The sequence below is a fragment of the Pristiophorus japonicus genome, chromosome 4 (genome assembly GCF_044704955.1).
Source record: "Pristiophorus japonicus isolate sPriJap1 chromosome 4, sPriJap1.hap1, whole genome shotgun sequence".
Taxonomy (NCBI): Eukaryota; Metazoa; Chordata; class Chondrichthyes; family Pristiophoridae; genus Pristiophorus; species Pristiophorus japonicus.
Window position 1 is genome coordinate 9931199 of NC_091980.1, and position 23796 is coordinate 9954994.

The window sequence follows — 23796 nt, forward strand, 5'->3', positions numbered from 1 at the left end:
GCACTGTCGGAGTGGCAGTACTGAGGGAGCACTGCGCTGTCGGAGGAGCAGTACTGAGCTAGCGCTGCACTGTCGGAGTGGCGGTACTGAGGGAGTGCTGTACTGTTGGAGGGGCAGTACTGAGGGAGAGCCGCACTGTCGGAGGGGCAGTAGTGAGGGAGCGCCGCACTGTCGGAGGGGCAGTACTGAGGGAGTGCTGCACTGTTGGAGGGGCAGTACTGAGGGAGTGCTGCACTGTCGGAGGGGCAGTACTGAGGGAGTGCTGCACTGTCGGAGGGGCAGTACTGAGGGAGTGCCGCACTGTCGGAGGGGCAGTACTGAGGGAGTGTCGGAGGGGCAGTACTGAGGGAGTGCTGCACTGTTAGAGGTGTGTTTTTTGGATGAGTAGTTGAAGCAAGGGCCCAGACACGTGGAAAACCCAAATGGCGGAGAGCTTTGGGAACCACGGGTCCAAATCACCTGTTCCGTCGAGCGCCTGCTGCACTTACCACAGGTTATGTTTGGCTTTAGCGCACACTAGAGACCTGTGTGCAGAGAGCACGGGGGCATTGCAGGAGAATAGTCTCTGTGTAGTGTTCCTTACAGACAGAAGACATATTCTGTGCAAAAAAATTTAAGATTTCATGGTGCCCGGGCCAATATTTATCCCTCAGTCAAGATTACTAAAACAGCTTATCTGGTCTTGATCACAGTGCTGTTTTTGGGAGCTTGCTGTGCACAAATTGACTGACGCATTTCCTACACTACAACAGTGACTGCACTCCAAAAGTACTTCACTGGCTGGAATGTCCGGAGTTTGCGAAAGGCGCTATATAAATGCAAGTCCATGTAGTCATTACAAGTTGAGTGTCCGAAAGCCGGAGTTCCGAAATTCGGAACGTTCTGGAATCCAGACACCGGGCCGATCCGTGGCAGGGTGGTCCGGAAAATGTTCCGAAATCCGGACTCAGCGGCCCGACCTCGCTCCGACCCTCGGTAGCCCGACCTCGGCGGCCCGACCCTCAGTGGCCCGACCTCTCCCCGACCCTCGGCAGCCCGACCCTCGGCGGCCCGACCTCTCCCCGATCCTTGGCGGCCCGACCCTCGGCGGCCCGACCTCTCCCCGACCCTCGGCGGCCCGACCCTCGGCGGCCCAACCTCTCCCCGATCCTTGGCGGCCCGACCTCTCCCCGACCCTCGGCGGCCCGACCTCTCCCCGATCCTTGGCGGCCCGACCTCTCCCCGACCCTCGGCGGCCCGACCTCTCCCCGACCCTCGGCGGCCCGACCTCTCCCCGACCCTCGGCGGCCCGACCTCTCCCCGACCCTCGGCGGCCTGACCTCTCCCCGACCCTCGGCGGCCTGACCTCTCCCCGACCCTCGCCGGCCTGACCTCTCCCCGACCCTCGGCGGCCCGACCTCTCCCCGACCCTCGGCGGCCCGACCCTCGGCGGCCCGATCTCTCCCCGACCCTCGGCGGCCCGACCTCTCTCTGACCCTCGGCGGCCCGACCTCTCCCCGACCCTCGGCGGCCCGACCCTCGGCGGCCCGACCTCTCCCCGACCCTCGGCGGCCCGACCTCTCCCCGACCCTCGGCGGCCCGACCTCTCCCCGACCCTCGGCGGCCCGACCTCTCCCCGACCCTCGGCGGCCTGACCTCTCCCCGACCCTCGGCGGCCTGACCTCTCCCCGACCCTCGGCGGCCCGACCCTCGGCGGCCCGATCTCTCCCCGACCCTCGGCGGCCCGACCTCTCCCCGACCCTCGGCGGCCCGACCTCTCCCCGATCCTTGGCGGCCCGACCTCTCCCCGACCCTCGGCGGCCCGACCTCTCCCCGACCCTCGGCGGCCCGACCTCTCCCCGATCCTTGGCGGCCCGACCTCTCCCCGACCCTCAGTGGCCCGACCTCTCCCCGACCCTCGGCGGCCGGACCGTGCCCGACAGCCCCTCACGACCCCACCTACCTCAGCCCAGGCAAAGATGTTCCGAAATCCAGAAATACCCGGAATTGGGAACGGCCTCAGTCCCGAGGTTTCCGGATTTCGGCCGTCACACCTGTATCTCTCAACCTTCGGTTCTGATGAAGGATACATAGCAGTAATGTTCATCCAAATACTGACTGACCTGTTGTATATTTTCAGCCTTTTCTCATTTCATTTCAGCTTTGCAGCATTTGGAATTTCTTTTTAGCTTTTCAGTTCGAATGGAGTTCTTGTTAGTTAGCGGCTGTGCTGACTTCCTGTCACTAGATGGTGATAGTGCACTGTCTAAATAACACCGGTTCTGACAGGCATCCAGAATAATAAAGCCAGCACGGACTTATTAAAGGCAAATCGTGTTTAACCAACCTGATCGGATTGTTGATGAGGGCAATGCTGTTGATGTGTTGTCCATGGATTTCTAAAAGGAGATCGACAAAGGGCTGCACAATAGTCTTGCCAGCAAAGTTGAAGCCCATGGAATAAAAGGGACAGTGGCAGCCTGGATATGAAATTGTCTCAGTGACAGGAAACAGAGTAGTTTTTCGGACTGGAGGATGGTATACAGTGGGGTTCCCCAGGGGTCGGTACAAGGACCACTGCTTTAAAGGGGCCGTGCGTCCCAAAAATAATTCCAGAGAACGTTGGGCCCAGTAGCTGTGGATTTCCAGCGATGCCTACTTTTGCCATTCATGGTCTCCTTTTCCTCCTATCGCTAACATAAATATATGTGTTTCTTTTCTCGGCAGTGCTGTTCTGGAAGCTAATGTGACTCCGCATTTGATCCGTTTGTTGGCTGTGGATTCTGAATGTGGGGTGCAGACAGCGGTGGAATGTGCCTGGTGCCTGCATTACACCGTGAGTAGGTAACCCAAACCAGTCGTCTTTTCATCTGGGTGCCCCCCCACGACCCGCTCCCCCCCCCCCCCCCCACCCCCACGACCCGCTTCCCCCCCCCCCCACGACCCGCTTCCCCCCCCCCACCCCCACGACCCGCGCTCCCCCCCCCCCCACGACCCGCTTCCCCCCCCCCCCCCCACGACCCGCTCCCCCCCCCACCCCCACGACCCGCGCTCCCCCCCCCCCACGACCCGCTTCCCCCCCCCCCCCACGACCCGCTCCCCCCCCCACCCCCACGACCCGCTTCCCCCCCCCCCCCCACGACCCGCTTCCCCCCCCACCCCCACCCCCACGACCCGCTTCCCCCCCCCCCCACCCCCACGACCCGCTTCCCCCCCCACCCCCACCCCCACGACCCGCTTCCCCCCCCACGCCCACCCCCACGACCCGCGCTCCCCCCCCCCCCACGACCCGCTCCCCCCCCCCATCCCCACGACCCGCTCTCCTCCCCCCCCCCCCCGCCACGACCCGCTCTCCTCCCCCCCCCCCCCACGACCCGCGCTCCCCCCCCCCCCCACGACCCGCTCTCCCCCCCCCCCCCCACAACCCGCGCCCCCCCCACGACCCACTCCTCCCCCCCCAACGACCCGCTCCCCCCCCCCACGACCCGCTACCCCCCCCACGACCCGCTCCCCCCCCACGACCCGCTCTCCCCCCCCCCCCCCACAACCCGCGCCCCCCCCCACGACCCGCTCTCCCCCCCCCCACGACCCGCTCCCCCCCCCCCACGACCCGCTACCCCCCCCACGACCCGCTCCCCCCCCCCACGACCCGCTCTCCCCCCCCCCCCCACAACCCGCGCCCCCCCCACGACCCGCTCTCCCCCCCCCCCCCACGACCCGCTCTCCCCCCCCCACAACCCGCGCCCCCCCCACGACCCGCGCCCCCCCCCACAACCCGCGCCCCCCCCACGACCCGCTCCCCCCCCCCCCCACGACCCGCTCTCCCCTGCCCCCCCCACGACCCGCTCCCCCCCACGATCCGCTCTCCTCCCCGCCCCCCCACGACCCGCTCTCCTCCCCCCCCCCCACGACCCGCTCTCCTCCCCCCCCCCCCACGACCCGCTCCCCCCTCCCCCCCACGACCCGCTCCCCCCCACGACCCGCTCCCCCCGCCTCAACCCGCTCTCCCCTCCCCCACGACCCGCTCCCCCTCCCCCCCCCCACGACCCGCTCCCCCCATGACTCTCCCCTCCCACGACCCGCTCCCCCCATGACCCTCCCCTCCCATGACCCTCTTCCCCCCTCCCAGGACCCTCTTCCCCCCCCTCCCAGGACCCTCTCCCCCCCTCCCACGACCAGCTCCCCTCTCTCCCCACGACCCACTCCCCCATGACCCTCTCCCCCCACGACTCGCTCCCCCCTCCCCCCCCCCACGACCCGCTCCCCCCTCCCCCCCCGCCACGACCCGCTCCCCCCTTCCCCCCCCCCCACGACCCGCTCCCCCCTCCCCCCCCCCCCCACGACCCGCTCCCCCCTCCTCCCCCACGACCCGCTCCCCCCTCCTCCCCCACGACCCGCTCCCACCTCCCCCCCACGACCCTCTCCTCCCTCACAACCCGCTCCCCCCTCCCCCCCCCACGACCCGCTCCCCCCTCCCCCCCCCCCACGACCCGCTCCCCCTCCACGACCTGTTCCCCTCTCCCCCCCACGACCCGCGCCCCCCCACCACGACCGGCTCCCCCCCACGACCCGCTCCCCCCCTCACAACCCGCTCCCCCCCCCCACGACCCGCTCCCCCCCCCCCCACGACCCGCTCCCCCCACCCCCCCCACGACCCGCTCCCCCCTCCCCCCCACGACCCTTCCCCCCTCCCCCCCCCCACGACCTGCTCCCCCCTCTCCCCCCACGACCCACTCCCCCCTCCCCCACGACCAGCTCCTCCCCCCCACACAACCCGCTCTTGCCCCATGACCCCCCCCCCCCCACTCTGGAGTTTTGCTTCTCTCCCCTCGAGTGCCAGCTGGGGCGTTGACTGTTACAGGTTCAGTTACCCTAACTGCAGCGCAAAGTAAAACCGTTCAGCACGAAGGCTGCAATTGTTTGCTGACGATACAAAGCTAGGTAGGAAAAATAGAAAAACAGAATATTTTTTAAATGGTGAGATACCTTTAAATGTTGGTGTTCGGAGAGCTTTGGGTGTCCTTGTGCAAGAAACACAAAGCTAGCATGCAGGTACGGCAAGCACTAAGGAAGGCAAATGGCATTGTCCTTTATTGCAAGGGAGTTGGAGTATATCATCATCATAGGCAGTCCCTCGAAGCGAGGATGACTTGCTTCCACATCCCGAACTACAACTTGAAGGGTGGAAGATGCCTGTGTGTGGATTTTTTTAACATGGGGTGGCCGTTGCACACCAGCCACCACACGGGGCTTGACAGAGCTAGGTCTTGGGCCAGTGGCAGGGTTAACCAGGACAACTGGAGACCAGCTCTGCTGCACGGACCTTGTGCGCACACATATCGCAGTGTGGGCTGGCCCGTGCTGCCCCGGGCCCTCGTCTCTTCTGGGACCCAGTCTCATGCCTCTCCTGGGCCCCGGTTACTTCCATCTACAAACTCTTACCGCTCCTTCGCCCCTCCTGCTGTGCCTGCCCGCACTGCAATCAGCGACCTGGCTTCTCAGCCGTCGCCCTCCTGCAGCAGCACGCGCTGCTCCCTGCAGTGGCATGCCGCCGTACGCTGCTCCCTCCAATGGCCCCGGCCTGCTGATGGTATCTAGAGTATAAGAGTAAGGAAGTCTTGCTACAGTTGTACAGGGCTCTGGTGAGACCACACCTGGAGTACTATGCACATTTTTGGTCTCCTTATCTAAGGAAGGATATACTTGCCTTGGAGGCGGTACAACAGAGGTTCACCAGATTGATTCCTGGGATGGGAGGGTTGTCTTATGATGAGAGATTATGTAGAATGGGCCCATACTCTCTGGAGTTTAGAAGAATGAGAGGTGATCTCACTGAAACATACAAGATTCTGAAGGGGATTGACAGGGTAGATGCTGAGAGGTTGTTTCCCCCGGGCTGGAATGTCTAGAACCAGGGGTCACAGTCTCAGGATAAGGGGTCGGTCATTTAGGACTGAGATGAGGAGGAATTTCTTCACTCAGAGGGTGGTGAATCTTTGGAATTCTCTGCCCCAGAGAGCTGTGGATGCTGAGTATCTGAATATGTTCAAGATGTGAGATATATAGATTTTTAAACTCGAGGGGAATCGAGGGATATAAAGATCGGGCGGGAATGTGGAGTTGAGGTCGATGATCAGCCGTGATCTTATTGAATGGCGGAGCAGGCTCGAGGGGCCGTAGGGCTGACACCTGCTCATATTACTTATGTACTTATGTACTGTGAACGCATGGTGACAGGGTTTCTCCGGCTGCACAAAGCCAGTTCTGATGAAAGGCCACAACCGAGGCCTTAACCTGTCTTTCGCTTCAAGGAACTGACCGGTTTGCCATGCCTTGTCCCTTCTCTGTATGTTACTGCCCTCTCTTACTCTGCACTTCCGTGAGCTGGAAGTTCGCTTGAAGGTTTTTAAGGCCCTAATGTTGGGCGGTCGCTAAATTTAGCGCCCCGAGAGTGAAGTGGAGCACTAAGGGAAGTGTTCCACACCTCTCTTAGGGCACTAGGCCGGCTGAGCAACTGAATATTCCGTTGCTAAAGAACCGGCTTCGGAGCGCCCTACGAGAGGCCTCCCTGCAAAAAAAAAAGAATCGCAACAAGAAACATTCCCGATACATTACTGACCCCAAATAAAGTTAAATCGCAAAGAAAAATCTGATCAATCACTTACCTCTTGCAGTCATTCCTTCCCTTAGTGCCCCGGGACAGCTCTACACACCAGATATCTCTGGTAGTGTCACTTCTGGCCGCTACGGGTGCAGCATAAAACAAATGTTGCCTCCGTGTCGCTACCGGGGACGTTGCACACCGCTCCCGGGCCACACTCCTCAATGCCGCCGGTACCGGCACACTGAATTTGCCGAGCGGCGCAAATGCCGGCACTCGCGGCTGCAAACCCTTTCGCGCCCCTGTTCCACCCCCCGCGAGGGCGCTGTCCAACCGAATTTCTATCCCTATGTCTTTAAGGAAAGCCCGGCAGCAATGGTTAATCAAAACACTCTGTCATCTCTCTTGCAGCGGCGTGAACAGTGAGTGCCTGATCTCCCAGGGCCTTGTACGCCAAGCTGTAATACTGCTGGCAGCATTGGGCAGAGCCGTTGATTTTGGCAGCATTGGGCAGAGCCGTTGATTTAGGCACAACAGATGGTGTGGAATTGGTAAGTAAAGCTGGGAGATCCTTAATTTATCCCCTCATGCCCATTGTCAATGCCAGTTAAGTGTGGGATAAAGTCCATCTAATGCACGATAGAAAAATAAAGGAAGACTTGAATTTGTTTAGAACCTTTCACAACCTCAGGACGTCCCAAAGCGCTTTACAGCCAATTCGGTATGTTTTTTTCCCCCCAAGTGTAATCACTGTTGTAATGTCGGAAACATGGCAGCCGATTTGAGCACAGCAAGTTCCCACAAACAAAAGATAATCTCTTTTAGTGATGTTGGTTGAGGGATAAATATCGCCCCAGGACACTAGAGAGAACTGCCCTGCTCCTGTTCGGAATAATCTTTTACGTTCACCTGAGAGGGCAGACGGTGCCTCGCTTTAAAATCTCATCCGACCAGACGGCACCACCTCAGTACTGCGCTGGGACCGTCAGCCGACATTTTGTGCTCAAGTCTCTGGAGTGAGGTTTAGGAACAAAGAGGCCATCAGACCTCATTCCACATGTCGTGGAAACTGATGCTTTCTGTGAATACTTCTCGACAAAGCAGAATGTGACCATCTGTCCCAGCTGATTTAAAACCTTTGTGGAACATTTATCTCTCTCGAATTCTAAGCCCCACGTTTTTCCTCTTGCTGCTTCAGCTGATTTACCCTGTGGCCCGCTGCCTGGGGAACCTGATGGCGAGCGACGGAGCGGCCCAGTGCAAAGCCCAGCTCCACGACGGCGACCTGCTGCGGGCCCTGAGCGTGTTTGTCCGCGGGTTCCTGCAGTCGCAGCCGTTCGTGACTCGCGAGTGCCTCTGGCTGCTCAACAATCTCACCGGTGAGTCCCGGGGCTGTGTCGCAATAACTAATGGAAAATACAGCGAATGCAGCGGTCATTCAGGCCAAGTTTGCTCTGCGTTAAATAAAAGCAGGATCTGCCGAAACACTCTGCTGGTCAGGCAGCATCCGTAGAGAGAGAGAGAGAGAGAGAAACAAAGTTTGCGTTTCAGGTGATGACCTTTCATCAGAACTGATGTTTCTCTCTCCCTGGGCGCGCTGCCTGACCTGCTGAGCATTTCCAGCATTTTCTGTTTTTATTTCAAATTTCCGACATCTGCATGTATTTTGCTTCTGTTCTGTGTCCTTGGCTTTAAAGGTTTCTCAGATAATCTGTGTGTATGTAGCATGTCATTCTTGAGACTGGTGTTTTCTGTGCTTGGATGAAATTTAGCATTTTATTTCAGTACATAGGAACAGGACAAGGCAAGGCCGTTCAGCCCCTTGAGTCACTTCCACCATTCAAGCGAGAGTCTAACCACCTCCCCTTGATATTCAACAGCATTACCATCACCGAATGCCCCACCATCAACATCCTGGGAGTCACCATTGACCATAAACCTAACTGGACCAGCCACATAAATACTGTGGCTACAAGAGCAGGTCAGAGGCTGGGTATTCTGCGACGAGTGTCTCATCTCCTGACTCCCCAAAGCCTTTCCACCATCTACACGGCACAAGTCAGGAGTGTGATGGAATACTCTCCACTTGCCAGGATGAGTGCAGCTCCAACAACACTCAAGAAGCTTGACCCCATCCAGGACAAAGCAGCCCGCTTGATTGGCACCCCATCCACCATCTTCAACATTCACTCCCTCCACCACCGGCGCACCGTGGCTGCAGTGTGTACCATCTACAAGATGCACTGCAGCAACTCGCCAAGGCTTCTTTGTCAGTACCTCCCAAACCTGCGACCTCTACCACCTAGAAGGACATGGGCAGCAGGCGCATGGGAAGACCACCACCTCCACCTTCCCCTCCCAGTCACACACCATCCCGACTTGGAAATATATCGGCCGTTCCTTCATCGTCGCTGGGTCACAATCCTGGAACTCCCTCCCTAACAGCACTGTGGGAGCACCTTCACCACACGGACTGCAGCGGTTCAAGAAGGCGGCTCACCACCACCTTCTCAAGGGGCAATTGGGGATGGCCTTGCCAGCGACGCCCACATAGTGTTCCCAGGGATGAGTGACTTTCGTTATGAGGAGAGGTTAGAAAGTTAGGACTGTTCGCCTTGACACCGAGAAGGTTAAGAGATGACCTAATGGGGAAGTTTTCGAGATGATGAGAGGTATTGATGGAGAAAAATGATTCCCTCTGATGAGTGGGTCAATAACCAGAGGTCAAAATCATCGTTAAAAATCATTGGCAAAAGATCGAGCGGGGAGATGAGGAGAATTGTTTTCACTCCGAGTTTTCCATGTTTGCGTCGCCTTTTTACCCTCCGCGACGAAGACCCAGCCGCAAAGCCCCCGGGTGGGATCCCGGGCTTGTTGTTTGCGGCGGCGATGGGACGTACCGCCAGGGAGAGTGCGGCGGACGTGTAACGCCGCGGATTGCAGTACTGTCCGAGTTTCGACACTCACCTGACCCGTACGCCGCGTCCAGAACACCGACGGGTCAAACCTGTTGGTGTAGCCCTGGCAGCAGTGGTACGTTAGAAAACCTGCAGTGATTTGGTAGCTCAGGGTTTTGTAAATGTTTTTGCAATGTTTCTTTGAATTTCACCACCCCGCCCCCCCCCCCCATCCCTAGGCGTCTCTCACAGTGCAAACGACCCCGGACTAAAGTTGCCGAAACTAACGTTAAGCGGCGCAAATAATCGTGGAACGCCTCCCTTACCGATAGCCCCGGCGCAGACGTAAAGGCCGAAAGTTCGGCCTAAAAACGTGGTGTAAACTTCTATGCTTCTATGACAAACCTTTTCATAATTTTAAAGACCTCTATCAGGTCACCCCTTGGCCTTCCCTTTGTTAGAGAAAAGAGCCCCAGCCTTGTTCAATCTTTCCTGAGTATAACCTGTCAGTTCTAGTATCGTATCTCAATTTTGTTCTACATTATGATGCTGTTGTGTGGCATGTAGTGAAGAAAGTCTACAGAATGTGTGTGTTTGATAACGTAATGTACTAAGCGCCCAATAATTGTTTACTGCAGCCGGCGACGGACAATTCTGCTCGGCCATCTTCTGCCTGAATCTGGTACCCGTGTTCCTCCAGCTAATCCCTTTCTCTGGCGGCATAAATACGCTGGTGAGTTTGCTCCTCGATGTATATTTAGACTCCGCATCTCTGCTGCACGAGAATGTAAATTTTATATATCTTTGTTTTCAAATTCCTCCATGGCCCCTCCCCTCCCTCCGAGATCTCTGCGCTCCTCCAATTCTGGCCTCTTGCACATCTCCGATTTCCATCGCTCCACCATCGGCGGTCGTGCCTTCAGCCCCCTAGGCCCCAAGCTCTGGAATTGCCCCTCTAAACCTCTCCCTCCTCCTTTAACATGCAACTCAATACCTACCCCTTTGACCAAGCTATCCTCGTATCTCCTTTTGTGGCTCGGTGTCACGTTTTGTTTGATAACCGCTTGGGATGGTCTTTACATCATTAAAGGTGCTATATAAATGCAAGTTGTTGTTGTTGTTGTATGTGTGAATGTTAAACAGTCAAAAGACAGAAAGAAATGAAAGACTTGCATTTATATAGCACCTTCCTTGACCACCAGCCATCTAAAAGTGCTTTACAGCCAATGAAGTATTTTTGAAGTGTAGTCGCTGTTGTAATGTGGGAAACACAGCAGCCAATTTGCACACAGCAAGCTCCCACAAACAGCAATGTGATAATGACCCAGATAAACTGTTTTTGTTATGTTGATTGAGGGATAAATATTGGCCAGGACACTGGGGATAATTCCCCTGCTCTTCTTCAAAATAGTGCCGTGGGATCTTTTAGGCTCACCTGAGAGAGCAGACGGAGTGTCGGTTTAACGTCTCATCCGAAAGACGGCACCTCCGACAGTGCAGCACTCCCTCAGCACTGCACTGGAGCGTCAACCTAGCTTTATGTACTCAAGTCCCTGGATCATTCAGCCCATCAATGTTCATTCCTCCAGTACCCTAACTCTCCCAGTCTCACGCCCAACTGCATTTCGAATATCTTTAATGTCTTTACATAGAAATTACAACATGGAAACAGACCATTTGACCCAACCAGTCCGTGTTGGTGCTTATCCTTCACACGAGCAATTAGTCCTCATTCCATTTGCCAGAAATCCAATAGTTAATTCAGGAGAAACTTCTTTACCCAGTGAGTGGTTAGAATGTGGAACTCGCTGCCACAGGGAGTGGTTAGAATGTGGAACGCACAGGGAATGGTTGAGGCGAATAGTATCGATGCATTTAAGTGGAAGCCGGATAAACACATGAGGGAGAAAGGAATAGAAGGTTATGCTGATAGGACAAAATGAAATAGGAGTGGGAGGAAATCAGTTGGACCAAATGGCCTGTTTCTGTGCTGTAAATTGTGATATTTGTAATGTATGCCCCCGTGAGTATGCGCACAGGTTTATAGAGCTGTTGATCCACTGGTACGCTCATGGCCTTCCGTCAGAGGTGGGCACCAGAGGGACTGGAGTGCATCATCACCCTCGGCCACCAAATTTTAATTTGACCGTTTAAAGTTTAATTTGTTTAAATTGGCGGTTTTAGTGCCCCTTTAATAAGGGGGCATTTGATTTACATTTTGATTTACAGGTACATCGGAAAATAGTTGTAGAGCTGTTGAGTTGTGAGTGGCTTAGCCAGTCACGTGATGTTCACAAGAGTCAATAAAACCCCAGCCAGTTGGGTCTAGGTCATCCACGATGAGGCATGCAGTTGTGAGCCTGGTGGTTGACCTGTTAATGTGTGGTATGATTGTTAAACTTTTGTTACTAAATCAACTAGTTCTTAATACCAATGTGTTGCTATGAATTCTTAAGCATGAAGCAAATACATTACAACATTAATGTCACCGTAACACTCAAAAGTACATTCGTGTGTACTTAATGCAGGTTCTGATGCTGCTGGGTAACATTGCGGAGATGGGGCCTGCGTACTGCGAGAAGCTGCTGCAGCAAACTGGAGTGTTTCCAGCCCTTTGCACCACCCTCAGGACAGCTGACCCGGAGGTAGTGCGTCTGACACTGGAAGTACTGAACCTGGTCCTTTCGCACTGTCAGCAGGTGAGGCCTTGTCTCCTTTCGAAGCGTAAAGCCACCTGTTCTAACACAGTCGCAGTAATAGGCACTGCTCGTCGCAGTAACAGTTTAATAAACTTTCCTCATGCGTTCTGTAGTATAATTGTCACAGCCCTCCTGTACCCTCAGAGACGTGGACCATATACAGTAGGCACCTCAAATCGCTGTAGAAATAAGCCCAACGATGTCTCCGCAAGATCCTGCAAATCCCCTGGGAGGATAGACGCACCAACGTCGGTGTTCTCAATCAGGCCAACAGCCCCAGCATCGAAGCACTGACCACACTCGACCAGCTCCGCTGGGCAGGCCACATTGTTCACATGCTCGACACAAGACTCCCAAAGCAAGTGCTCTACTCGGAACTCCTACACGGCAAGCGAGCCCCAGGTGGGCAGAGGAAACGTTTCAAGGACACCCTCAACGCCTCCCTGATAAAATGCAACATCCCCACCGACACCTGGAGGTCCCTGGCCAAAGACCGCCCTAAGTGGAGGAAGAGCATCTGGGAGGGAGCTGAGCACCTCGAGTCTCGTCGCCGAGAGCATGCAGAAAGCAAGCGCAGGCAGCGGAAGGAGTGTGCGGCAAACCAGACTCCCCACCCACCCTTTCCCTCAACCACTGTCTGTCCCACCTGTGACAGAGACTGTAATTCCCGTATTGGACTGTTCAGTCACCTGAGAACTCACTTTTAGAGTGGAAGCAAGTCTTCCTCGATTTCGAGGGACTGCCTATGACGAATTGTCACAATTTAACATTTTGCACGGGTTTTTGAATGCTTCGCATGCTAAATTTAAAATCTTAAAACCAGTCTCTGCTTCCCAGTATAAAGGCCCCTTTATAATAGCTTGAAGTATTAAATTATTATCTTTCCTTCTCCACTCTCCGTACTTTCTCTTCAGTCGCACTGTTACCTGCGGTGCCTGGCAGTGACTTGCAAAGAGCTCCCTCGTGGCTGTCCGTAACCACAGCTTGAGTGTTTTTTTTGATTCATTCGTGGGATATGGGCGTCGCAGGCAAGACCAACATTTATTGCCCATCCCTAATTGCCCCTTGAGAAGGTGGCGGTGAACCGCCTTCTTGAACCGCTGCAGTCCGTGTGGTGACGGTGCTCCCACAGTGCTGTTAGGGAGGGAGTTCCAGGATTGTGACCCAGCGACGATGAAGGAATGGCCGAGATATTACCAAGTCAGGATGGTGTATTGGAGGTGGTGGTGTTCCCTTGCACCTGCTGCCCTTGTCCTTCGAGTACAGGTTGCGGGTTTGGGAGATTTGTGACTACGTTAAACAAATTGATGTTTATCTTGTCTGTCCCCTTGTCGATGGTGCACACTGCAGCCACGATGCGCCAGTGGTGGAGGGGGTGCGTGTTTTTACCGTGGTGGATGGGGGTGCCAATCAAGCAGGGTGCTTGGTCCCCAGTGGTGTTGAGCTTGTTTGGTACTGAGAGCATACAAACTGGGAGGGTCCCGTGTTCAATCTGATCAGTGCTGTGCCAAGTGAGCTGATCAGGTGATGGTCGGGGCACGAAAAGCAGAGCCCGAGCGCTATCCAACTACAGAAGAGAAACATTCAGCCGAGTTCCTATACCTGGTTGCGATCTAATGACCCGCTGCTGGAGAGTGCAGGCATGTGGACGCGAATGGGGCTCTGTTGTGAAGCTCCGCGTGGTTGAATATCCTGCTGTCAGTCACTGACCGACAACAACATTTATGTAGTGCCTTTAATGTAATAAAACGTCTCACAAATGGCATCCCACTCTCCGCCTATCTGTTATTTTGTAAAACTTGCTGGATTTGCACACTTATTCCCCTTTAAACTTGCCGCAGAGAAACATAGAAACATAGAAAGTAGGTACAGGAGTAGGCCATTCAGCCCTTCGAGCCTGCACCACCATTCAATAAGATCATGGCTGATCATTCCCTCAGTACCCCTTTCCTGCTTTCTATCCATACCCCTTGATCCCTTTAGCTGTAAGGGCCACATCTAACTCCCTTTGGAATATATCTAACGAACTGGCCCCAACAACTTTCTGTGACAGGGAATTCCACATGCCCACAACTCTGAGTGAAGAAGTTTCTCCTCATCTCGGTCCTAAATGGCTTACCCCTTATCCTTAGACTGTGACCCCTGGTTCTGGACTTCGGGAACATTCTTCCTCTATCTAACCTGTCCAATCCCGTCAGAATGTTATATATTTCTATGAGATCACCTCTCAGTCTTCTAAATTCCAGTGAATATGGTGTTGAGATAGAGGATCAGCCATGATCATATTGAATGGCGGTGCAGACTCGAAGGACCAAATGGCCTACTACTGCTCCTATTTTCTATGTTTCTATGAAAGGCACCAATACATTTCTTTGATGGGAACATTGGTCACGACACCAAATAGATTTGAGCTGAAAGGTTCGGAAGAAAGCCTAACTAACTGGGTATGTGGTGAGATGCCACACTCCAGCAGGGTATTTCTAGTATATGTGGGCATTCTTCCCCCATCACTCTGATTGGAACTCAGCCAGTCAGTACAATGTTTCGCTATATATAAAAAGTATTCCGGGACAGGCACAAAGGTTTAATCTTCTGATCCCTGCGGCCTCCCTTTAAAATTTATGAATCTCTTTCAAGTAACACTAAACGAGCAGATGGTAAATACTGATCATTAAATAGTGTGCCCTGTTAGACATTGATTCAAATGCTGCAAAATGCACACTGACTTGAATCCTTAAAGATGTCTGTCAATGATGCTGACACATGATGCTGCTGTCTGTCATTCCTACTTAGAAAGGGGATTGCCACAACAAGGCACCCAGACGTGAAGAGAAGTAGTCATGCCAGAAAACCGTAGTGTCAATCGCTGTCACAGTCCTGCCTCCCTCGGGAATGCTGCAACAGCAACTACTTGTATTTATATAGCGCCTTTAACGCAGTGAACCGTCCCAAGGCGCTTCACAGGAGTGTTGAGATAAAACATTTTGGCACCAAGCCGCATAAGTAGAAGGTAGCGCAGGTGACCAAAAGCTTGGGCAAAGAGATAGGGTTTAAGGAGCGTCTTGAAGGAGGATAGAGAGGTTAAGAGGCGGGAGGTTTAGGCAGGGAGTTCCAGAGCTTGGGGCCCAGGCAACAGAAGGCACGGCCACCAATGGTGGAGTGATTATAATCAGGGATGCTCAGGAGGCAGAATTAGAGGAGCGCAGGTATCTCTGGGGGGAGGTGGGGATGGGGGGGGTGTGCTAAAGGAGATTACAGAGATGGGGAAGGTCGAGGCCATGGAGGGATTTGAAAATAAGGATGAGAGGACAGAGTGGTTTAGAAAGAAAGAAAGACTTGGATTTATGTAGCGCCTTTCACGACCACCAGACGTCTCAAAGCGCTTTACAGCCAATGAAGTACTTTTGATGTATTGTAATGTAGAAAACGCAGCAACCAATTTGCGCACAAGCAAGCTTCCACAAACAGCAATGTGATAATGACCAGATAATTGTATGGTGATGGAGGGATAAATATTGGCCAGGACACCGGGGATAACTCCCCTGCTCTTCGAGATAGTGTCATGGGATCTTTTATAGCCTCGGTTTAACGTCTCCTCCGAAAGATGGCACCTCCGATAGTGTAGCGCTCCCTCAGCACTGCACTGGAGTGTCAGCCTAGATTTTTTTTGTGCTCAAGTCGCTGGATTGGGAGTTGAACCCCCGCAACCTTCTGACTCGGAGCGAGTGTGCTATCCACTGAGCCATAGCTGACACAGAGAGGGGATTCCAGAGCTTCAGGCCTCGGCAGCCAATGGTGGGGGTGATGGAAATCAGCAGACCATGAATAGACGTCTAGAGGCACGCAGAGCAGCAAGTCTGTTTTGGGCTACAGGTGAAGTGGAGAGAGGCCACTCGCGGTCCCGGGCTATCAATTAGTAATGGGGAACATGGAGATGGCAGAAACTCTGAATAAATATTTTGTATCAGTCTTTATGGTAGAGGACACTAAAAATATCCCAACAGAGGATCGTCAAGGGGCAATGGGGGCGGGGGGGGGGGGAGGAACTTAACACAATCACAATCACTAAGGAGGTGGTACTCAGTAAGATAATGGGACTAAAGGCAGATAAATCCTCTGGACCTGATGGCTTGCATCCTCGGGTCTTAAGAGAAGTAGCGGCAGGGATTGTGGATGCATTGGTTGTAATTTACCAAAATTCCCTAGATTCTGGGGAAGTCCCAGCAGATTGGAAAACTGCAAATGTAACGCCCCTATTTAAAAAAGGAGGCAGACAAAAAGCAGGAAACTGTAGACCGGTTAGTCTAACATCTGGTTGGGAAAATGTTGGAATCCATTATTAAAGAAGCAGTAGCAGGACATTTTGAAAAGTATAATTCGGTCAGGCAGAGTCAGCATGGATTTATGAAGGGAAAGTCATGTTTGACAAATTTTCTGGAATTCTTTGAGGATGTAACGAACAGGGTGGATAAAGGGGAACCAGTGGATGTAGTGTATTTGGACTTCCAGATGGCATTTGACAAGGTGCCACATAAAAGGTTACTGCACAAGATAAAAATTCACAGGGTTGGGGGTAATATATTAGCATGGATAGAGAGGATTGCCTTACTAACAGAAAACAGAGAGTCAGGATAAATGGCTCATTCTTGGGTTGGCAATCAGTATCTAGTGGGGTGCCGCAGGGATCAGTGCTGGGACCCCAACTATTTACAATCTATATTAATGACTTGGGATGAAGGGATCGAGCGTAACGTAGTCAAGTTTGCTGAAAATACAAATATGGGAGGAAAAGCAATGTGTGAGGAGCACACAAAAAACCTGCAAAAGGACATAGACAGGCTAAGTGAGTGGGCAAAAATTTGACAGATGGAGAGTATAATGTTGGAAAGTGTGAGGTTATGCATTTTGGCAGAAAAAAAATCAAAGAGCAAGTTATTATTTAAATGGAAAAAAATTGCGAAGTGCTGCAGTGCAGCGGGACTTGGGGGTCCTGGTGCATAGAAACATAGAAAATAGGTGCAGGAGTAGGCCATTCAATGAGTTCATGGCTGAACATGCAACTTCAGTACCCCATTCCTGCTTTCTCGCCATACCCCTTGATCCCCCTAGTAGTAAGGACTTCATCTAACTCCTTTTTGAATATATTTAGTGAATGAAAGGTTAGTATGCAGATACAGCAAGTGATCAGGAAGGCCAATGGAATCTTGGCCTTTATTGCAAAGGGGATGGAGTATAAAAGCAGGGAAGTCTTGCTACAGTTATACAGAGTATTAGTGGGGCCACACCTGGAATACTGCGTGCAGTTTTGGTTTCCATATTTAAGAAAGGATATACTTGCTTTGGAGGCAGTTCAGAGAAGGTTCACTAAGTTGATTCCGGACATAATGGGGTTGACTTATGAGGAAAGGTTGAGTAGGTTGGGCCTCTACTCATTGGAATTCAGAAGAATGAGAGGTGATCTTATCAAAACGTATAAGATGATGAGGGGGCTTGACAGGTGGATGTTTCCACTGATGGGGGAGACTAGAACTAGGGGGCATAATCTTAGAATAAGGGGCCACCCATTTAAAACTGAAATGAGGAGGAATTTCTTCTCTGAGGGTTATAAATCTGTGGAATTCGCTGACTCCTCGACCTGCGGAAGCTGGGACATTGAATATATTTAAGACAGAAATAGACAGTTTCTTAACTGATAAGGGAGTAAAGGGTTATGGGGAGCGTGCAGGGAAGTGGAGCTGAGTCCATGATCAGATCAGCCATGATCGTATTAAATGGCGGAGCAGGCTCGAGGGGCTGTATGGTCTACTCCTGTTCTTATTTCTTATGTTTTTATCACATGGGCGCCCCTGTAACCAAGTGTGGAAGGGAAAGGTTTGTTTTCCTGGACAGCACAAGCTTGTTTATTTATTTTCCTTCATCGGCAGGGTATCCCGAAATGTGCAGAAACCTGTCACTGTGCCCGAGAGTCTCCCGAGCCAAACTACAGGTGGTTTATGCTTGGTGTTGGTATGGAGCGCTTACTGTCACCCCTCCAGGACACATCCCGCTTAAATAAACCTGGCAAATGCCGGAGCAAGTTGGCAAGAGCTAAGGCTCAGAGACTCCCATGCGTGTGTTGGGCGTACTGCTGAAATTGAGCAGGCTAAAGCTCTGCAGCTCGAGCACTGGTAAGCTCTTTGCTGCTTGTCCATTTTTGCATACAATGTACAGCACAGGAACAGGCCATTCGGCCCAACAGGTCCATGCCGGTATTTATGCTCCACACAAGCCTCCTCCCTTGCTTAATCTCACCTTATCATCATATCCCTCTATTCTCCCTCATATGCTTATCCAGCTTCCCCTTAAATACATCTATGCTATTTGCCTCAACTACCTGTGGTAACAAGTTCCACATTCTCACCACTCTCTGGGTAAAGAAGTTTCTCCTGAATTCCTTATTGGATTTATTACTATCTTATATTTATGACCCCGAGTTTTGGAAAGTGGAAACATCTTAATGTCTACACTATCAAACCCCTTCATAAATTTAAAGACCCCTATTAAATCACCCCTCAGCCATCTCTTTTCTAGAGAAAAGAGACCCAGCCTGTTAGTTATAACCTCTCAGTTCTGGTATCATCGTTATAAACCTTTTTTCACACTTTTCTTGTACCTCGATAACTTTTTTGTAATATGGAGACCAGAACTGTGCAAGTAGTCCCAACTATGGTCTAACCAATGTTCTATACAAGTTTAACAGAACTTCTCTGCTTTTGAATTCTATTGCTCTAGAAATTAACCCCTGGGCTTTGTTTGCACTTCTTACGGCTTTGTTAACCTGGACCATCATATCTGTTATGGGGTGCGGAATAGGTAGGATCCCAGCCCCTAGTGATGGGTTACCTATTCAGGTTCCATCAATGAGCCACGGATCACTGTATGGCTCAGGTAGCGGGTTAATGAGTCTGCCAAATGGGGATCGACTCGGTTCCACTCCGGTGGGAGGGAAGAGATAGAGACCAAAACGATCTGGATTATTCCTTTCAAATTACAGAATAACACTAATATAGTGGCGGCTGTGCCTTCAGCTGCTTCAGTTCTAAGCTCGGGAATTCCCTCCCTAAACCTCGCCCTCTCTCTTCCCCCCCTCCTTTATGATATTCCTTAAAACCCACCTCTTCGACCAAGCTTTTGGTCACCTGTCCTGCCTCCTATGCGGCTCGGTGTCGAATTTTGATTGATCGCACTTCTGTGAAGCGCCTTGAGACGTTAAAGGCGCTATATAAATGAAAGTTGTTGTAGTATAAGTCACGAGGAAACCCAGGGGGGGCAAACAGTCCTCTCTCCGCAGAGAGCGAGAGCTGTGCTGTGTTGGGCAGATTGCAAGAGACCACGAGAAGAGAATGATCCTAAAATGCTCATCGAGAACTGCAGACTGGTTCCGGGCAATATTCCTGCTAATTATCTTTGGCTGAGCGGTCCCTTTAACTGGCTGCGCAGCCCATTCAGTTTCTCGCATGTGCGCGGTCATTTCAATTATAAAGCCGTTGAGTGGCCTGCACGGGACCTCCAGATCGCTGCGCGGCCACACAGCGAAACACTGGTTCCAGGTCAGATCCGCAATCCTTTGACCGTGTGCCACGTGACACAGAACTGTGTGAATGAAGTAACTCGACTCACCCGCTTGTTTTAATGCTTGTTTAACGCTCGATTTGCAAATCTCCAATTCTGACAGGCTTGTGTAGAGTTTGCAAATCAAAGTGGGATCCCGGCACTTGAGGCGATTCAGTACAACAGCAACGAGGAGATCCGAGTCCGAGCCAACTTTCTAATGGACAGATACTTTGCAGACAAGGTAAGGATACGGTGCTGGGATGGGAACAGAGGGGAGTCCATTTAACCCCTCGACGCCTGTTCCACCGTTCAATGGCTTAATACCTTCGGTTAACAAAAATCGATCAATCTCCGATTTAAAGTTAACGACTGAGCTAGCATTAACTGCTGTTTGCAGAAAAGAGTTTCAAATTCTACCACTCTTTCCTAACTTTACTCCTGAAAGATCTGGCTCTAACTTTTAGACTATGTTGCCCAGCCCTCGACTCCCCAACCAGTGGAAATAGTCTTTCTCTACCTACCCTATCAGTTCCCCTTAATAGCTTGAGAATTGCACCTCCGGTCAGATCCAGGTCGACAGATGGGGATGAAAGACTCAGCGCTCAGGCAGCTGCTTAAGAAGCCTTTCATCCCAGCTGTGTGGGGCTGCATTTCACTGCCGTGCCGACCCCTGCTGCCATTCTACCGCGATGATTCTGGGCAGCCTCCACTCAGTTCCCAGGAGAGCGTGGCACTAATGCGCTCTCGGAGTGGGAGGCTAAAGGGGGGTTTATCGAATGCCAGCGATTTAAAAAGCCCTGCCGGTGGTATCCATGGAAACTGGTTATCCGATCAGAAACTCATGGATAATACATAAACTTAAGTCGTCTAACAATGACTTCAAATACCTTTCAACTAATTATTTCCTTTCTCTCTCTCTCTCCAGGCTATATGACATCCTCCCAAGCTGCTGGGATTGGCCCTGGGTAGCGACAAAGCTCATTTGCTGGCAGAATGTGGAAAGTGTGAGCTCTTTCCCTTTCTCATTCTCTCGGGTCAATCTCCTCCTCCCTCACCGTTCCCTTGAAGGCCTTGAATACATGGCGGGGTCTGATTAGACGGGCACCCTTTACTGCCTCTCCCAAGTGCCCATTACTCGCGTGGATTTTGACGGCGGATGTTTGGTTGTGGCGAGGGAGAGTGTCGCAGGCCCGCTGCTGGGATCGGTCTTTATCCGACGTTTGCACATGTAGCGCCGGCTGATTTCCCCCCCGCCCCCCCCCGGCAGACACCAGTAGTGATCGCACCTACCGTCACCCCAAGCTGAGATCGACTGACTGAGCACAGACCAGGAATAAAACCCAGGATGCACCTGGTCGGTACGGTTCTCGCTGCACTGCCAAGGAAAGCTTGACCGGCTAGAAGCTGAGTCTACCACAGGACCTTTACCACAGAAATTTACAGCATGGAAGGAGGCCATTTCGGCCCATCGTGTCCGTGCCGGCCGACCAAGAGCTACCCAGCCTAATCCCACTTTCCAGCTCTCGGTCCGTAGCCCTGTAGGATACGGCACTTCAAGTGCACATCCAGGTAATTTTTAAATGTAGTGAGGGTTCCTACCTCTCCCACCCTTTCAGGCCGTGAGTTCCAGACCCCCACCACCATGTTGAAGAAAATTCCCCTCAAATCCCCTCTAAACCTCCTACCAATTACTTTAAATCTATGCCCCCTGGTTGTTGACCCCTCTGTTAAGGGAAATAGGTGCTTCCTATCCACTATATCCAGGCCCCTCATAATTTTAAACACCTCAATAAGGTCTTCCCTCAGCCTCCTCGGTTCCAAAAACAAACTCAGCCTACCCAATCTTTCCTCATAGTTAAAATTCTCCAGTCCAGGCAACATCCTCGTAAATCTCCTCTGTATCCTCTCTATTGCGATCACATCTCTCCTATAATGTGGTGACCAGAACTGCACGCAGTACTCTAGCTGTGGCCTACCAAGTATTTTATACAGTTCAAACATAACCTCCCTGCTCTTCTGTGCCTTGGCTAATAAAGGCAAGTATTCCGTATGCTTTCTTAACCATCTTATCTAACTGGCCTGCACTTGTACATGACTGTGCTTTAGACAGTAGTATGTGGGATACTTCGTCGGGACAGTTTGTACAGGCACAGGGTATCTGCCTCGTTCCAGTACTGTTAAAATCCGAGGGGTTTCTGATATCCCATTATACAGTGCAAAAATGATTTGTCAGTCCTCTGGATAAATTGGATTGTTTGTTTTAATAAGTGTTTACAAATTAAATACTTTTTTTTTTGTATGTTCTTTCTGTACTGTATCAAAACAATACCAATATCAATTACACCCAACTGAGTCACCCGGGGGGGGGCTTGATTTGAAAGCAGGAATGTCCATAATGTTTTAAGAGTCAGCTACAGGCAGGAATATGGGCCAGGAGAGTTCAGGGATCTTTTGCCGTGAAGTGGCTTCCTTGGCGGCTCTCCTCACACCGGAGACCTGACAGTTCCCTCACTGTCTGTCAACTGATAAAGCTGCATCTCAGTCTGCACTATTCAAGTGGTCGGGCGAGAGAGGTGAATGGCGGTGGATGCAAACATGAGTGTCCATCGTGACTTTTCCTCATTTTATTGTCCTTAGCTCAGGTCCAGATCCCGGCTCCCAGTCTGGCAACGCCTTATTTTTTAAATTCTCTTCCTTGTTTTCAAAATCCCTCCAGGACCTCACCCCTCCCTCTCTCTCTCTCTCTCTCTCTGTAACCTCCTTCAGCTCCACAACCACTCCGAGATATCTGCGCTCTTGCAATTCTGGCCTCTTGAGCATCCTCGATTTTAATCGCTCCACCATCGGCGGCTCTGCCTTCAGCTGCCTGGGCCCTAAGCTCTGGAATTCCCTCCCTAAATCTGTCTCTTTTCTCCTTTAAGTCTTCTCCTTTAACCTACTTCATTGACCAATCTTTTGGTCATCTGCCCTAATATCTCTTGTGGCTCCATGTCAAAATTTGTTTGATAACGCTCCTGTGAAGTGCCTTGACATGTGTTACTATGTTGAAGGTGCGATTATAAATGCAAGTTGTTACGAATTTCAGTGTTGGAGAATGAAACACTTTCCATTTCAGGAACCCAGTGTTAAAATTCAAACACTCCCACGACCAGCATCCACCATTTGTTGCAGAGAAAACTACTCCCACACAATGTGCTGCTAGCTCAGAGATGGCCCCGACTGCAAAACTGAGATGTTTTTCCCCCACACCAACCATCTACGCACTCCGAGTGCGGCTGCCAAATTTAGATAAGAGTACCATTTCAGACTGCCATTTCAACTTGATGATGATGTTGACAACAAAATTTGCATTTATATAGCTCCTTCAATGCAGAACAATGCTCCAAGGTGATTCGCCGAGCTGTACAGAGAACCGAGTGCACAAATTTCCTGGCTGACCCCCAAATTTGACACGGTTGAAATGCTAAAACTAGCAGCAGAGACTGCTGATTGTCGCTCTGATTTTTGCACAGTGCAGTAACATTTCAGACTCCCTTCGGTGTAACAATCATCAGACTATAGAGTGGCATTTAGGGACTTGCCAAAACAGCTTTTTAAGGCAAGTGTTTGCAATTTTTTTTATTACAGGCACCAAAATGCACAGATGTGAGAATGTTCTTAAATTCATCACTTTCTTTTCCCATTCGGCCAATGTTGGACTCCTAGGGTCTCCTGTCGTCCATACCATACAATGGCCATTGTTCCGCACTGAGGCTAAGGAGTTACATTTATAATAGCGATTTTCACAGAACACAATGTCCCAAGGCCTTTTAGTGCAGCTGCAATGGATACTGAACAGAAAGGAGAGAAATAAGGACCATACATTTATGCAACGCCTTTGACAGCCTCGGGGTGCACCAAAGCACTTTACGCCCAATGCATTACTTTATGAAGTGTAGGCACTGTTGTAATTTAGGGAATCGTGGCAGCCAATTTGCACAAAGCAAGGTTCAACAAACAGCAATGTGATAATGTTCAGCTAATGTTT

General features: G+C 52.1%; 1 protein-coding gene across 1 annotated transcript in view; it reads left to right on the top strand.

Annotated features, from left to right (window-relative positions):
- tmco6 (transmembrane and coiled-coil domains 6) overlaps positions 1–22033 on the top strand; it is a 44053-nt gene extending 22020 nt beyond the window's left edge. The window contains 8 exon segments of the mRNA XM_070877162.1: positions 2707–2823; positions 6992–7085; positions 7087–7131; positions 7779–7959; positions 10116–10210; positions 12006–12176; positions 19891–20010; positions 20695–22033. Coding sequence (XP_070733263.1) covers positions 2707–2823; positions 6992–7085; positions 7087–7131; positions 7779–7959; positions 10116–10210; positions 12006–12176; positions 19891–20010; positions 20695–20703 — 832 coding nt within the window. The 3' untranslated portion in view covers positions 20704–22033.
- Positions 22034–23796: the final 1763 nt, after the last annotated feature.